Source organism: Dendropsophus ebraccatus, chromosome 2 (genome assembly GCF_027789765.1).
Source record: "Dendropsophus ebraccatus isolate aDenEbr1 chromosome 2, aDenEbr1.pat, whole genome shotgun sequence".
Classification (NCBI taxonomy): domain Eukaryota; kingdom Metazoa; phylum Chordata; class Amphibia; order Anura; family Hylidae; genus Dendropsophus; species Dendropsophus ebraccatus.
The window spans coordinates 175,637,144-175,655,684 of record NC_091455.1 but is presented as its reverse complement, the minus strand read 5'-3'; the positions used below and the strand labels follow the sequence as shown (position 1 = coordinate 175,655,684).

Below are 18,541 nucleotides of genomic sequence, written 5' to 3'. Positions count from 1 at the left end.
TAAATCAACAGTACATGTGAAACAAAGCAAGTTTGCAATATACATTTATTATTACTTTTGTTGTTATCATGCTGTAAAACAAAGCTGAACTTACCAGAAATGCAGGTCCAGTCTCCTGAAGGCAGATTTTCTGACTTGTGCTGGTTGAAAAAAATAAACTGAACACAGAAATTCCGGCCAGTGCAGGGTGTCATGGCTCAGTGTTTCCATCAATCACATGACTGCCTTCTCTCTGTAAGCGCTCAGATGGCCTGGGATACACAGGACTTCCTTTTTTCTGACTGTTTCCTGTTTTTTTTTTTTTAGAAAAAAGAATCAGTAAACAGGAAGTGCTGTGTTTTCCATGATAATTAAAAAATGAATAATAAATGTATATTGCAAAATTGCTTTATATCACATCTACTGTTGATTAAGATTTTGAAAGTTGTAACGACAGGTACACTTTAGGTCTTTTTTTTTTCATCCCTGACTCTCGAGGGAGGTGGTGGTGGTGGGGGGTGGGGGGTTGTATAGGGGTATAAAGCGGTATAGAGCTTAAAAACTAGAGGATTGGTACATTGCAAAGGCCGAGGCCCTACTTAGATTCAGGGGTCCCTTTGAGTGAGGGAGCATAACTATAATAACAACTAGACAGATGGGCAAAGAAAAGGGAAGGAGAGTAAGATGGGGAATGTTAGAAGAGAAGAGAGGTTTAGTATCAGGGTTTGGGGATGGGGGGGAGAGTGAGGAAGGGAGGAGAATTGTTTTCTTTTTTTTTTTAATGGTAACCACCTTTAGATTCCCGTGGTGATAATATTTAATAAAACTTTAATGAAAAAGATGAAGTACTAGAGTATTAGAGAAGTTCATAAACTATAAATATATTTTGGAGATGAGCTGCTTGCACTGGGGATGGGGGGGGGGGTAATAGCCCCCCAACTGAGGGTCGTGAGAAAAAGTCTAGTGGGTTGAAGGGGTAAAAAATTTTATAAAGAAAACTAAGTAAAGTACTTAAAGTAAAATAAACTAAGAAATTAAGAAACAGTCCACTTTTCCCTTATTTTATTAAGTTCCCTGCTCCTTCTCTGAATACCCCATGCTTCATAGTTATGTGGGACAGGTACATTAAGTGTAAAACATGGAAAGTTAGTTACCCGGATCGCCTCCTGACACTTTAACAGGTGCCGCAGCTTACTTTTACACTATAGGGGGGGATTTACACCAACAACTGGTGTAAAGTAGAACTGGCACAGCAACCAATCAACCAACCCTAGCAACCAATCAGATTCCCCTTTTCTTTCTTTCGATTCTTTGGAAAATGAAAGGCGGAATCTGATTGGTTGCTAGGGGCAACTGGGCCAATTCTACTTTCCACCAGTTTGATAACTCTCCCCCCTAGGTTTTCTCAAGGTAGTCTACAGATTGAGCAGCACAGGCAGGGGTGTAGCTAGAATTCATACAACTCCATAACAAAAAACTATATACCTCCCACCCCACATACTTATACAAACACATACTTACCTGGCCTGGCGCCGCCCCCAAGCATTTCTTCTTTTTCCCAGCTCTTAAGGGTATGAGTGACATCACTCGTGCATCAGGGAGCTGAGACAGAGAGCGGCCTCTTGTGGCTGGAGGTGCAATGCTGCCTCTGGCAACAAGAGAGACTGGCAGGGCAGGAGGCTAATGGCTTCTTGCTTTATCAGTTAGAGCACCACAGCATTTAACTATGAGCGTTTATCATCATGAAAATTCACAGTTATGGTGCGTTCACACCTACAGGATCTGCAGCTGATTTTCTGCAGCAGATTTCATTTAAATATCTGAACACAGCATCAAATCTGCTGCAGATCTGCTGCAGATCCTGTAGGTGTGAACGCACCCTTAAAGGGCCAGATGCCAGTCCAGGCCTATGGGCCACCTTAGTGCACGGGCCCTGTAGCAGTTATGTGGTCTGCCTTCATGGTAGCTAAACCACTAAGCACAGATCTCCTGATTTCAAAGGCATAGCCAATATATTTCACTTTGTAGTAATTTTTTTCCTAGCATCTAAATGTTTAGACTTGCTCAAAAAATGTTGTGTCACTGTGATCAACTCAATATTAGATTACCATTTTATTTTCATTTTGTTTTTCACTGTTTTTCATAGTTAAAAATCTGATCTATGTTAATTTAATACAATATTATTTCACCTGACTTAAACATGTGTCCCCACACAGGCATTTTAGCAGGTTTACCACAATCTTGGTCATACACATAAAGAATCCCTTTAAAGGAATCTTTGTTCTTTTTGTCAGATGATAAATCGCATCACCTTTAATTATAAGACTGCAGATTTGACACAAGAATGAATTTTCCCTTTTTGTCTCAGTTACTGTTTGACAATCTTTTCTTCTTGTTTTAATGTCTGCCCTGATCAGTCTATTGGGAATTGATCATCACTGTCAGAATATCAGAAAATAGATTACTATATTTTTCCTAAAAAAAATGCTGCATTGGATGTGCATGTATTCATTTGTAATGCCCATGGGTCTTTCCTACCTCAGCCCACACACAGCGACTGACAGCTTATCCTGATCTCAATACAGGGAGAGCTGCCAATCATCCAAGTGTGGGCGGAGGAAGCAGAAACCCTAGTCGTATATAAACAGCTTTTCATACATGAATAGTGAATCAGATCATTAAAAAAAAGTATATATCTGGACTAACCATCCATTTTCTATCCTGTGTTGTCTTAAAAAAAAAACATTAAATTCTGATTATAGTGCATCTTATAAGGGAAAAAAAAAACTTTGTTAAACCCCTCTAAGGATTCTGTTGTTTTCTTTTCGGCAGCTTTTGTTTTTTCCTAGTCTTCTGGGGGACCATAACTTTTTAAAAATTTTTTATTTCTATTGACATAGCACTATGAGGGCTTGTTTTTGCTGGACCTTTTACCAGAAAATGTTATATGATATTTGTGAAAAAGGGGGAAATATAATTCTGCGACTTTTTCTTGTTTTTATGCCATTTATCATGTGGTAAAGCCACCTTATGGTTAGAAAAGGCAGAGAGAGCTGCTAAATTACTTTATTAACTATATTGTACGGTATACACAGTATGCCAGAAAAATAAGTGGATATATTTTGATCTGGTGTCCAAAATTAGGCCCACTTACAGGTTGCTTAATGAAACACTAAAGAATGCATGATGAAGGTGACTAGAAGAAAGAGAAACCCGCTGTGTTTGTCCGTTTGCAGTGATTTCTGCATGTTCTGCATTGAAGGGGTACTCTGGTATCAGAAAATTGTATTTAAATAAAACTATCACCCCAAAGTGTATAACTTACTGTATGAACATAGTGTTATCAGAAATAATACTGGGTTCAGTGAAATGTTACATGATTCACCCCTGACAGGAAGTTAAAAATAAAAGAACTACATAGTGTGGTGTTGTATACAGCTCTCCGACTCCTCTCTGTCTCCTGAGATAGCACATCATCTCCTGATGTCACAGGACGCCTGGCTGGATCCTGTTTCTGAGCTCTTGCCCCACCTCCTATAACCAGCCCGTACAGCCTACATCTCCATCTCCCTGCCATATGCACAATTACATATCTTTATTGGAACATTTAGGGAGAGGGAGAAGTGTTTACAGCATGTTGTCTTATGATGAGTGAAGCAACAGAAACAGCAGACAAGGAGTGACTGCAGCAGGTGCTGCAGCCTCACAGGTGGTCTGTAATGCAGAGCTGAAGGAAAGCAATGTGTTCTGGAAATTTTATTACAAGGAAACTGCTCAACCAGGAAATACACAACTAAGACTTGGTTGAACTTGATGGACATGTGTCTTTTTTCAACCGTATTAACTATGTAACTATGTAAGACCTTCAAAACTAATGGAGTTTTTTTGTGGGTTTAAATCTGGGGTTGACAGGGAAGCTATATGTATATGCCTGGGCAGCATGTTCATTTTTTTTACCTGATGTACCAGTTTAAACAGTCTTTTAGAAATCCTTTCCTCCTTTAGTTTACGTTGTTCACTGTACGGGAATAGTATTGTTGTACCTTAATAGATCGGACAATTGTACATGCTACAATATATAATATGTTTATTTATTTTTATGTGTTTTATATATGCAATGGTAAAGTGATTTTAACTTTTATTGGGGGAGGGGCAATGTCATATTTTAAAAACTTTTTACATCCCCCCACCCTATTTTTAGATCCTCCTAGGGGACAATTACTTGTAATCACTAGAGTGCATACTCTGCTCAATTATATGCCATTGTATAGCATTGATCAGTGTTGTCTGTGTTTTCACATAGAGTCTGCATGTGGCAGACTCTGTGTGAAGATTGCCAAGCTGACTGTGCGGAGTTATATGTTAGACCTCTGGCCCTCAGTTAAAACAATCGGGACTTATGCAATCACACTGTGGGAATCCTGATGGGACAGTGACAGGACAGGCTACTGTCCCTGACATTTAAATGCTGCAATCATCGCAGCCCATTTGGTGCCTAAATAGTGCCACACACAGCAGAGGTAGGGAACCTTGGCTCTCCAACTGTTGCAAAACTACAACTCTTATCATGCCTTGACAGCCAAAGCTAAAGCTTTGCCTGTCCAGGCATGACGTGATTTGTTGTTTTGCAACAGCTGGAGAGCCAAGGCTCCCTACCCCTGCCATACAGTGTCTGAATAATATCACTTATTATACCTCTATATTACTCATAATACTTTTTTACTCATAATACTGCCATATGCAGCCCACATAGTACCGCTGTATAATGCCCAAATAAGAAGCAGCATAGCTTGCATTGAATATTTCCCTAGAATGCTATAAGGTATGCAATTGTGATTATTAATAACAATTGGAAATAGCTTCAATCCACAACTTCTCCCATCATAGTTATTTAACAAAGGATCTTAGAAAAACAAATAAACTAGCATCTTATTGGAAAATGACATACTTGTCAGACACATCTTTTACAACTTTTAAGAAGTCTTCAGCAAAAAAAATCTCTCTTAAATCTAGATTGTAGAAAGGAAGATTTTTTTTTCTCTTAATGGGAAGAAGTAATTTCCTGTAGTTACAGCTAAGAGACTAAAAGAGCATTATTACTTCTCACAGCAGACTATAATCTTTTCGCAGAACTTACCGTATCAATACTTTTCACAATGACTGCTGAGGACCATAATTATAATACTTGACTGAAGATTTTTTGCAACATGATAATGGAAAACAATGTATAAAACTTTAAAGCTTTTAATGTTTTTTTTCCCACATTTTTTTCCCCCTATTCGCTACATTACAGCCTGATATTATGGTTTCTGTTCTGCCCTCTGTAGGTTGTTACATTACAGTATTGTAGATCTCTTAATAATCACCAACAAGGTTTAGACAGCTTAATAGATACTTTACAACATGTCTGTACATTCAGAGGTCAAGATGTGTGTCAGCAAAGCCTAAGGCTTATTATTATATACTGATGTGGAAATTGTGAAGGAGGAGAGTCTAATGATATATACCATATAAATTAGAAGATTCAATGTCATTTCTTGCTGTGAGAAGCACTATGGACTTGGGTGAATGGTTTTAATCACTTTTTGATAACAGTTTTTTTTATTAACATAATCATTGAGGCTGGGTTCACACTACGTATATTTCAGTCAGTATTGTGGTCCTCATATTGCAACCAAAACCAGGAGTGGATTAAAAACACAGAAAGGCTCTGTCCACACAATGTTGAAATTGAGTGGATGGCCTCCATATAACAGTAAATAACGGCCATTATTTCAATATAACAGACGTTGTTTTAAAATAACAGCAAATATTTGCCATTAAATGGCGGCCATCCACTCAATTTCAACATTGTGTGAACAGATCCTTTCTGTGTTTTTAATCCACTCCTGGTTTTGGTTGCAATATGAGGACCATAATACTGACTGAAATATATGTAGTGTGAACCCAGCCTAAAGGGGTATTCCACCCAAATTAAATTTTCAATATGCTGCTGCCCTTGGGGAGAACATAGCAAACAGCCTATTGTTATCTTTCCACTATTCCCCGGTGTCCTCCTATGAGATCTCAGCTCAACGATTCTGCCTCTGCTGACAGTCTAGGACAGACGACACAGCACCTTTGCCAGTGACTGGCTGAGTGAGCCGTCGCCTATGAGGCTAGTCCATCTTGGAATTAGAGGCAGTATTATTATGCCGGGGATTCAAAAATGCTGTATGAGGACCAGTGGAGTGCAGAAAAGTAAGAATAGGCTGTTTGTCATGTTCCCCTTAAGGGTAGCAGTATATTGAAAGTTTGAGTGGAATACCCTTGAAAGACATTTTTAGTGTTTTTTGATTTTCGTTTTTTTCCTCACCTTCTAAGAGCCATCTGCAGACCTTTACGATTGTTGATTTGACTAATTGGTGATTGATGATCAGCAGATCACTGACTTTAACCATGGAGGCCTTTTTAAGGCCTTGGGCTAACCTAACAATGAATTGGCTCCCTCTGATCACATTGTCCCTTGAACAACCAAACTAAATGTGTTGTGTGCTGAGAATGCTCAGCATTTGCAGGGGTATTCCAGAGAATTGTTTTTAATTAATTGATGTCAGAAAGATTTGTTACACAGATTTGTAAATTGCATCTATTTGAATTTAAAAAACCTCAAGCATTCCAGTACTTACTAGCTGCTGTTTATCCTGCAAGTGTATTCTTGTCAGTCTGAAATGGTTCTTTCTGCTTCCACCTCTTGTCCTTGTTAGGAACTGTCCAAACAGGAGAGGTTTAAAAAAAAAAAAAAAAAAAAGTAATTGATGCTGCTTTGTACAGTTTCCTACACTGACAGAAATGGCAGCAAAGAGCAGTGGGTCAGACTGGATAGAATACACCACTTGCTGCAGGACATACAGCAGTTAATAAGTACAGTAAGGTTAAATCTGTATGACACCAGTTGGTTTAAAAAAAATTGTCTAGAGTACCCTTTTAAGCCATCAAGACAGTCCACAGATAAGGTCTGGGTTACTGGCCAATCAGGTAAGAGCTTCATTTACAGCAGTGTAGCAGCATGTCCTTCATCCAGAGGTTGTCACATTTCTCTCGCTACCCTTCATTGGGTACATCAAGTTACTATAAGGATCTGAGACACACTTTTCAGGGTCGCTTGTTTAATATAAATTATGGTATTGTTCCATTTAAATGTTGCCAGACTCTGCAGTCAAATTGGCCCCAATGTCATATGTCTTAGGCCTGCGCAGGAGATTGCTGCAGTCCTGGTAATCTAGTGCATTATAAGAGAGTGCAGAGTAGTGGATAATTGCCCATCTTATTCTGGTCTACAATAAGAGTCTATAATGCTATTATGTTACCTGTAATTACATATACCTTGTACAGCGAGTGAGCTGATCTGCAGCTGAATGGCATCACCCGATGACTGCTATGCCACATTATAGGTTAGATTTATGACATTGACATACAATCCCCACTTTCCTTATGCAAAAAACACTGTTGTTGTGGGTGTGCTGTTATTTACTGTTTTTTTTATGCTGCCCGTTACAGAAGATATTAAAGTAGGGTCTTACCATTTGTATATATTCATATGACTAAAAGGTAATCCGTCGCATCGGTAAATGCAGCAGATTGACATGTAGTTTTGTGGGAAAATTCGCTGGCCATTTATTGATGTAAATCTCTACTCAATGTGGGCCATGTCGCCATGTGGGCAGTGCTGCTTGTAGACTGATGACAATCTGTGTATTATTGTTCCTGTAGAGAGCTTCGCACAAACTTTATTTCTTAAGATATATTCATTTACCATTCCTGAATAAGATTATGTGAATTATATTATATTATATTGTGACTTATGGTAGTCACCATTCCCCTCATCTATCATATAACAGCACCCTTCCCCACCCCACCCACCTCCTACACATCCCCCTTCTTCCTCTCTTTCCTTTTTCTTACTCCTACTTAGTACCTTTTACCTTATTAGTTTATTTTAGGTGATTTATTCTTATTATTCAATGTTTTTGTACTGTCATCCCCCTATAGTCATCTCATAGACATTTGGATTGTATCTAACTGCTTGTATGACCGCCACGAGCAGTGTTTTCATTTTTTTTTTCTATCTCATTGTAAATTCTGACAAAAAAAGGTATGAACCAATATTATGGCACAGCAATCCCATTCCAGATATGATAAGACACCCAATGCTTGCGCACCATGGGTAGAAACACACTATTCGAGCATGGTTGGGAACTGTGAGAAGAAAAAGTCATGATCTTAATCAGAGATGAAACCTTTATCATGGATCTCTCCGATGCTTGTAAGAATATTGGGTTGAATTGGCAGCACTAAGTGTCCTTCAATGAGTCTAGGCACTTATTACAATATTCTGCCTGATCTAGGACTACCACATTAACAAAGGACCACCAAATTGCCCCATAATATAGGGCTTGATAATAAAAATAATAATTTCCATCTCTGGAGATCATCTTGTCTTATCTGTCAGGGTTGGGCCCTCATCTTCACTTGTGCTCCTGTGGCCGATAGTTGGCCCGTGTAAATTTGACAGAGATCGAGGAAACTCGATCGCATCTTTTGATAATGCTTAAAAATTAATTGCTATTGGCCACACATCTTCTGTGTAAAAGGGTTACGTGTGACCGATAACATTAAGGGGAAACTGACAGCACAAATATGCATATATCCACAGTCTTATATCCATTAGCGCTGCTTGTGATCCGGTGTCCTGTTCTCCTGTCCTCAAACGGGGTCTATGTTCAGGCTGTCACCTCCTCCAGATTGATTGACAGCCGGAGGAGGCAGGGCCTGAAGATACAGCCAGAGGCTGGAGGACTGGAGAGCTGGATGCCGGATCACAAGCAGGGAGGATGGTGAGTAGGGAAAAGCGAATCACTGATCTCAATGAAGTGAAGTGCTTTGTTTGATCAGCGCTCCGCTCATCAAGCCCGCAGCCTTTCAGCAATGCTCCAGGGTGGAGCAGAAGGGAGCAGGGCATTGCTGAATGGCTGCAGGCTTGATGAGCGAGTGCTGATAAGATGAATCGCTTTGCTTTGTTGAGATCAGCAATACCCTCATCTCTATCTGTAAATATACACTGCTTGTGATCTGAAAACTGACAGCACAGATATACTGTATACATATCTGTGCCTGCAGTTTCCAGGGCTGCACAAACGATACAAGGATCATTCGTGCAACCCGGCCGCTCGATTTCTCATTCTCTGTAAGGGAACTGAAAACCAGTGTAGATCTTGCTGATCGGTGCTCATTTGGGGCCACATAAGGTTGAGATATCGTATCATGTAAAAGGATCTTAGGACCTCTCTTTTCCATCAATCCCATTGGCATTCAATGGAAATCATTTTAGTCTCAACTGATCTTACTATTGGCCGTTTTTAGTTTTAATTCGCTACAACCTCTGATGAGGAGACTCTTTGGAGTTATTCTTGATAAGAGGACATAGGCTGCATTTTTATGAAATTCCCATAAGACCCAAGCAAACTGTGTGTCAGTAATATTCAAGGCTAGGTTTATCTTCTTCAAGAAGAAATGTCAGGAAATATAGAGTGCCTTTCTGACTTTTGTCTGTGAGGTTTGTTAACCTCACTCAGATAGCAGGGATCATATTATTATGTAGTCTTTTCACATCTGTAATGTAATGTATCATGCATTCCAGTGTGTTGGTCAGTTTGGTAAAAATCACTATCATACTTGTAAGTGTAAATTATTGTATAAATTTTCTTTTTAAAGAAAACTCCTTGTGCTTTATCTAATATAACCATGCTTTCTTAGTTGGCATTCTCAGGTTCCATGCACAGTACAAAAATATGGCCGATGTGTTACAGAATGGAATTCGGAGTTCCAAAACTAATTAAATCTTGGTGTTACTGTACTGACATGGTAAACAGTTTCGGATGAATGAAAACATTTACAATGAGTGATGATGCCAGAAACTCAGAATTCCATTCCGTAGAACATTGTCTGTATTAATGGACCGTGCACAAAACGTGTGAATGCCCCCTTGGGCTATGTTCACACAACGTATGGACAATGGCCGTTGTTTGGCACTCAAAAACAATGGACTTTGTATTAAGTGTCAAACAACGGCTGTTGTAGCATTGAAAATTGCATTCACAGTGACACAGAAGGGTTCTATTTGTATACTTTCTACCAATTTATAAAAAAAAAAAAAAATCATGTACAGTTTTTAAAAAGAGCATACAGCCATCCCTACTATTTTTATAATTAAAGATATAACACAACCTTTCAAATACATATAACTGTATACTAAAAGGGTTTGAATTAGAGATGAGCAAACCTTGAGCATGCTTGAGTCCATCCGAACCCGAACTTTCGGCATTTGATTAGCGGTGGCTGCTGAAGTTGGATAAAGCCCTAAGGCTATGTGGAAAACATGGATATAGTCATTGGCTGTATCCATGTTTTCCAGACAACTTTAGAGCTTTATCCAAGTTCAGCAGCCCCAGCTAATCAACAGCCGATCGTTCCGGTTCGGATGTACTCGAACCCGAACCCGGTTCGGTCATCTTTAGTTTTAATCAAACTATATTGGTGCCAGTTGGGAGAGGGGTACTTATATTTACCCTCCTGGGATCATACTTCCATCTTCATCTACCTGCACCAGACCATGTAGACTTGCTATGTTTGGGATCGACATGTGCTGTCTCTGTTTAGCCAATGAATGTCTGAGGCGGGACACCATTGCAAACACCAACCCAGCAAATGCTGTCTACTGTGAATGGTACAAGTGAATGGAGGTGGTGACGGGAGTTCAGGAGGTAAATATAAGAAGTATGGCAGTGGTCATGTACATGCACAATATCAAGCATTTAAAGGGGTTGTTCAAAGAATCCTTTTTAGAGTAAAATGTGGGCAGGCTTGTGTATAAATCAAAAAAATAGCTTTCACCTGGCCCAGTCCCCAGCCACTACTCCTCCAACAGTGTCCACGACTTCCTAGCCATGGTCTTGGCACTTCTGAGTCAAACATTTTTCACCTTTATTTATATTAAGCTTTTACTACTGTGGAATAATAATAATAATAATGATAATAATAATAATAATAATTGTTACAAAACAGACAATGGGGGGGGCATCATTCTGCATGCTAAGCGCAGACTGTTAAAAGTAGTAATATTTCCGTGCAAATCCCCACCAAAGGGGCAATTGTAGCTTAAATCTACTCCATCTCTCAGCTGGCATAGATTTTGCTTAACATGTATTCACGTAGAAGTGCACTTAAGGGGGTAGTGCGTCCTTTTTCTTTTTCTGCCTAATTAACACACATTACAAAGTTATAAAACTTTGTATTGTGTGTTAATAAGCTGTCTGGCCTCGTTCCCCCCCTTTTCCACCCATCTTGGGTCGATGTTGTCACAGCAGGGGGCAGTCCTGGTCTCCTTCCTCTTCGCTGTCTTCCACAGCAGTGAATGGGAGAGGAAAAGGCTGCTGGTGCACATGCAAACCAGCAGCCTTTTCATTGGCTGGAGCGCATCACATGGCTTCCAGCTTGCTCAGCCCTGATTGGCTGAGCTTGCTGGAAGCCATGTGATGCGCTCCAGCAGCCTTTTCTCTCCCATTCACTACACCCGGAGCCAGTAGTGAGGACGGCGGCCGTAGATGGCAGGGACGCAGCCGGCGGGAAATTTGAACAGCGATCGTCACCAGAGGGGATGGTAAGTATATATTCTGTGTGTGTCTGGTTTTTTTTTTTTTTTTTTGGGGGGGGGGGGGGGGGGGGCTGCACTATCCCTGTAATATTCCAGACAACAGACTGGAGAAATTAGGTGAAATGGGGAAATTAGAAATTGTTGTGTCTCTGTGTGTGTAGTATTGCAATTCAGCTCTGTTTACTGCAATGCAACAGAGCTACACAAGCACACTCAAACTGAGCACTGGAAAGCTGCTGTTTCTGGAAGAAAGCATCCATTGTTTTCTGAGCCTGGATAACCTGTTGTAGTATTTCCCTGCTGGCATCACAGCAATCAGCTGCAATCTGTTCAGAAGCCTGGCATAAATTTTCATTCCCTTTTACTTGCTTTGTTTTACTTAAGCAACTTTTTACTGTCTTACTTTTTACTCACTTTAGAAAGCTTATGTGTAATTTTCTTTTCTTTTTTTTGTACCTCTACTAAAATGTTCCCAATGTAATAACATGATTGGCAAAGTGCATTTATTCCCTGCAAACTTTAAAAAGTATAAAAGACTTTTTTCACTAACTCAGAACTGAGATTTCAGAATTAATGCAAATGAAGCGGCCAATTAGGTTGCACACTTCATTTTTCTAAATAAATAAGAGTTGAAATCTGATTGGCCGAGATGTGTGATAATGAACTTCCTGTATTGTTAACTAAAATATGGCGACTTGAGTTTCCAATTGTCGTGCATGGTCTGAACCTCACAATTCAAAAATACACCATGTCTTATTGATTTAATTTATAGTAACTGGCTGGACTACTTTTCTTATTACTTGCAGATACATTGTCACATGTATTCCTAAATTGAGTATAGGAACTGCAGCCAAATTATATAACATGGTATGTGATGGTATGAATTAAGTACAGAGATCCCTAGCTACTACTATAAATGCCTATCAGCTGCCTCATAACTTACAATGTCTTACAGCACAGTAGTAGTGTTGATCCACTCAACATGAAAATGTACTAAGCAAAGTCATTGGACTGTATATGTCAATCATTGTCATTGGACTGTATCTGTCTGTATCATAGCTTAGAGCTACATACTGTATATAAAGCATGTTCTGTACACGTGTAATTAATTACATAAAATTGTATATAGGAGCCACATATTCAAAGCCAATGAGGGGATGAGTTGCATGCTGGTATCTCATAGAAGCCCTAACCATAACATGGTATGTGCGTTTCTGATCTCCCAGGATGGGATACATGCTTCTTCTTGGCGCTAAAACTCTTGCACAGAATGTGCTGATATTAAGGGACAGTAATTTGAATTTTCACACGTGTGATGCCCACCCGTCTTAAGATCAAAGCTTCCTGGCCCTCCTCAGCCTGCTTGGGCCTGCTGAAGGTGGTTGGTTAGATGAAAACAGCCACACCAGCTAGATTACAAATTGTGTAATAGTGTACTTTTATCTGTATTAGTGATGAGCAAACATGTTCGTAAATGTTCATATGTTCGTACGAACATGACGCTAATTGTTTATGTTTGCCGATCACAAATTTTTTTAATGATCGGTAATGGTTATAACGATCATTTTCAAACTTGCGAATGTATGCAACTGCGTAATTTACTCTTTGCACCTGATAATCTGTACACATGTGCGTAGACCGAAATGTACACTTCTACTGTACGCTCGTTATTTGTTCGTGAATGTTCGACCAACACAAAAACAAACTGATCACGATTTTTTTTTTCGGGATCTGAACCGAACATCAGGATGTTTGCTCATCACTTCTCTGCATTATGTGAATGGGAGTTATGTAACCAGCTTCACGCGTTACACCGTTTACAGAGTTACAGAAACATTATGGCTTGTGGTGTTTCACTGTTTATAAAAAAACACCCATTAAAGTCAAGGGGGGTATTGTAGAAAATTGCATAAAATGGCTGTCTTTGCCTTTCTGACCAGCTCCAATAACTATAAGCAGGTCGGAGTGCAATGAAAAGTTCAAGTTCCCAGATGGCAATATCTATTTTACATATCTGGTTTATTGCCCTTTTGAACAATGTTTCTAAAATAGAACCTATAGTAGTACTATAGTATAACATGCATTGATTTTTCTCACGTTTTATATTAAAGGGTTTTTCCGCCTAAGTGACTAATGTATGCTGAGGGACACAAAGCAATGATACATACTTACCTGTCTCACTCCACCGCAAATTCCGATTCCTGGGCCGCCAACTGTCCTCCGCTTCCCACTTCTTAACCTCCTCTCACCACTGCACTGTAAATTAACATCGCTGCAGCCTATGCCTGATGCTGCAGCGATGTTAATTTATGCTGCAGGATGACACAGGCGCAGAAGCTATCAGTGATAGCCGGAGACCTGCCGCAACTCTTAGCACCGGAGCTGCACGCCCGTGAGCTCTGCCCCCCCCTCTCTCCCCTGCCGCTGTCACAAGATTGTGACAGCAGCAGGGGACAGAGGAAAGGGGGTAGACATAGGGACATCAGCTTATGGGATCATTATGATCCCATAAGCTGATGTCCTAAAACGACCTGGGCATTGATGTATCAATGACCCATGGTCGTGAAAGGGTTAACATTTTTGGGTGATGTACTGTACAGGCAAATGCATTACACTAAGGCTAAGAATCCTTTTAAATTGTGAGGAAAAAAGATTTGCATGCTACTATATTAATTTAAGGTTATAATATGGGTTGAAAACAGATTACAGACATTACAGATCTGTACAATAGGGACCCATTATTTGCATACACGGTAAGCTGTATATTTCATAGCTTTCCGTTAGTGAATTATTTACACAATTTCCCAAATATATGAGTATATTATATGTGGCTTAGTGGTCAGCAGTGTTGCCCTACTGCATTGAGGTCCTGCGTTTGAATCCAACCACGGATAACATCATAATAATTTTTGTATGTTCTGCCTATATATGCAGAGGTCTTCTTAGGGAACCCTAGCCTTCTATATTTCCAAACTATATTGAAAGGTTAATTGGCTTCCTAGAAAAAGTTACCCCAATATATTTGTTAAATGCTATCAAACATGGCTATGTTTACACCCCATAAAATAAACAAAAATACGGCTGTAATTTTAAGGTCAAAATATGTCTGTATTTTCAATATAATAATGGGTTCCATTGAAGTCAATAGAAAGTTGGCCAGCAATGCACAAAGAATATAGAATATATTCTATAAGAGCTGTAATTGGTTACAAATAATTAACATGCTTATTATTTTCCACCTGTTTTTGCAAAATACAGCCATTTTTTTTCCATCTGTTCACATATTGTTTTATTGTCACTCAAAGTCGTGATTGCATTTAGTTTTTATTTACTGTATATGAACCTAGCCTAAATGTCTAAGATATATGTGAAAAGTTATTTTAACTTTCTCTGAGGCTATATTCACACATAGTATTTCTGTCAGTCTGTTCAATAAAAACAAGGAGTGGGTTGAAAACATAAAAACTGTAAAAACTGGGCAAATCTTTCTAATATAATTTTGCCCTGTCAGTGCCACACTTTAAGTTTAACCCTTTCACGACCTGGGGTCATTGATGCATCAATGCCTAGGTCGATTTTGGACATTAGCTTATAATGATCCCATAAGCTGATGTCCCTATGTGTGCCCCCTCTCCTCTGTCCCCTGCCGCTGTCACAAGATTGGGGAGAGAGGGGAGAGCGCAGAGCGCATGGCTATGATTGGGGCTCTGCGATTACTTCGCAGAGCCCCGATGGTCACCAGACAGAGAACTCTCCCTCTGTAAAGGGAGAATTCTCTGTCAGGAGCAATATAGATACTGCGGTTGTGCTGACCGCATTATTTATAGGGTTAACTCTCAGCATCGGAGTGTGGCCGGTCCCCAGTTATCACTGATAGCCGGGACCTGCCACGGATGACACAGGCGCAGCTTCTGCGCCTGTGTCATCCTGCAGCATAAATTAACATCGCTGCAGCATCAGGCATAGGCTGCAGCGACGTTAATTTACTGCCCAGTGGCGGGAGAGGGTTAAAAAAGACTGATGGAAATACTATGTGTGAACACAGCCTATATAAAATTTCCAGCAGCAATATGTATTCATTGTTTCTATGTTTTTATTTTATTTTATAGGTTTGAAGACCCCCCAATGTGGTGATGAAAATGGGATTCCCATCTTTTACAAAGTTTTTCGATTCACATTTCATTGCTATATGACAAATCAGACTTTTCTCAACCCTCCAAAAATAAGACCAATGCATGCAGACATTTGCTGAATTCTGTAGAATTGTTTTATTCTTCCACTACATTTGTTTAAAGATATCTATTGTTGAAATAATTTGTGCTTTGAAAAGTGCAACAAAGAATACGAGAGAGGAGGCTCATATGTGCTGATGCGGAGAACAAACCTCAGAGGGATGAGCGATTTGCTGTAACACTCCTGGCAAGAATCTACAGATGTGATCAAATTATCATTCATTTCAGTCCACTTATGTAACATCAATGACTGGATTTTCCTCCATCATGTGTATCTTTTCTGTGGAAAAAGTAAGATACTGTATGTTAATGGTAATTATGTCAAACAATTTAGCAAAATAAAAACCTTTAAAACCCTTTTCAAAAACAGCCTTAAAATATAGTGTTTTTATGTGTTAGATCCTCTGTGCTGAAATTAGGCCTCACCAACATTTTGTTCACTAAAATTTTTATTTTAATTAATTTAAATTTCTGCTAAAATACTATATATCTGGTAAATGTATGTGCACATGGATGACTCACTTCATATTTGAAAATGTTAACTGACAAATTTTTGTATTACCAAATTGGTGACCAATTGAAAAAATCCTTTTGAAAAATAGTTACCTCAAAGCCTTAAAGGGATATTCCGGAAGAAAAAAATGTTTTCAAACCAGGTGGTGTCAGAAAGCTATACCAATTTGTAAATGAATTATGTTATAAAAAAAAAAAAAACCTTAAGCCTTTCAGTACTTATCAGCTTCTGTATGTGCAACAGGAAGTGAATTTTTCTTTCCAGCCTGACACAGGTGCTCTCTTCTGCCACCTCTGTCTGTGACAGGTACTGTTTAGAGCAGGAGAGGTTTTCTATAGGAATTTACCACTGCTCTGGACAGTTCCTGACACAGACAGAGGTGGCAGCACAGTTAGGCCATGTTCACACAACGTATATTTTTGTAAAAGTACGGCCGTTGTTGCTGATTGCAACAATGGCCGTGATTAATACTAAAATATAAGTTACCTGGCCTCTATGGAATCCCGGGTGGAGCGTATACTATGCGTATACTCTAGTGGCGCCATAGAAAACTGACATGTCAGTTTTCTGTGGCCGCTATTCATTGAACACATTCAGTGCACACTATGGAGGAAGCGGCTCCGGCCGTACGCTCCATAGTGAGCAGTGGGGAGTTTTGATGTGGGCGCGCATGGATGCGCCCGCCTAAGAACTCTGCAGTGCCAAAGATCATCCGGCCAGGTCACGGAACTGCCGATCTCTTACTAAATGTGAACATAGCCTTAGGCTGGAAAGAAAACTCCACTTCCTGCAGGACATACAGCGCTGACTTCTCTGGAGTACCCCTTTAAAGGGATTGTCTGCAGAAAAAAACTCTTTATGGCTGGTGGTTTGGCAAAAATACCACAGCCAATGATTGGCTGAACAGGGCAATTTCTGCATGGCCATGATATCACAGGAAGCAAGAATGTAACAAGTTTCTTACCTACATTCTCACTGCCGTTTTTGGTAAATCTTCAATATATTCAATATGCAAATTAAATGGTTTGGTGCACTGGTGCACTGACCCACCCCTCTGGCCCAGCCCCTCTCTTGAATATTCACCTGGCCATCTGCAGTGGTGGAGTGATGCCTTTGCACAGCACTGCCTTCCTATTAGTACTTTATAGTGGACAGAGCTTTGGTTTTATGATACAGACCTTCACTCACCCTACATAGATATATCATTTAACCACAACATGGTTACCTGAGGGAGTTTGGGGCCTTACTGAATACTTCATAAAACAGTATACAGTAAGCTAGGAATTCTGTGCATTACATATTCATCCAGAGAAATTTGCAACTAGAGACCTTTACATGTGAACGATGACACTGTTCTATTCTATTATTATTTTATCCAATTATTTAATAAGATACAGTTTACATGCATCATTTGGAAGCTATCCTGATAATAAATCATACTAATGGAAGCATTTTCATGTTGTCTTCAGGTGTTCAATTCATTGTTTGTCGTAAAATGTTAATTTGATGTGTTCCATAGTCATAATGCCAATAGCTTTCCATCTATAGAACAATGATGTACAGCGCAGATATCACCTATAAGGCTATGTTCACACTACGTAAATTAACGGCCGTTGTTTTCACCCGGCCGGACGTGTGCGCGTTAAACTGTGGCCGTAGAAATATGGCTATACGGGCTAGTCGTGAAACTACGGCCGTTGTTTAATTTTGCTTCCTAGCCTGTTTCTAAGCGGGCTGAAACAGGTCATTCATTTGGAATTCTGCGCCCAGCCCAATAAAGCACACAGAAAATTTTTTATTTCAAAATCAAGTTTAATTCGGCTGAAATAATTATTCCGTGCGCGGCCGCATTGAAATCTACGGCCATTGTTGGAGCATTACCGGGCGGAAATAATTGACATGTTCATTGTTCACATGGCCGTGTAAACAACGGCCATTGTCTGACACGTAGTATGCATTGTATGACCGTAGTTCGTATATATTGCAGCCATGGTATAAACAACGGCTGTAGTTTTGCGGCGAGGACTACAGCCATAGTTTTACATAGTGTGAACATAGCCTAAATCTGTTATGTATTTTCTATGGAGACTTTTGACATTGATTACATTGATACCTCTATAAAGT

At 39.6% G+C, this 18,541-nt stretch overlaps 1 protein-coding gene across 2 annotated transcripts in view; it reads left to right on the top strand.

The window, feature by feature from the left end:
• Positions 1 to 18,541, top strand: part of NPY (neuropeptide Y) — an 82,186-nt gene that overhangs the window by 10,347 nt on the left and 53,298 nt on the right. The window contains exon 4 of one of the 2 annotated variants that reach the window (XM_069960457.1): positions 15,781 to 17,814. The exons of the other annotated variant lie outside the window; for it this stretch is intronic. Within the exon in view, the coding sequence (XP_069816558.1) occupies positions 15,781 to 15,805 (25 nt within the window). The 3' untranslated portion in view covers positions 15,806 to 17,814. Of the gene's footprint in view, positions 1 to 15,780; positions 17,815 to 18,541 lie in introns of those variants that run through there. 2 annotated transcript variants of the gene reach the window in all.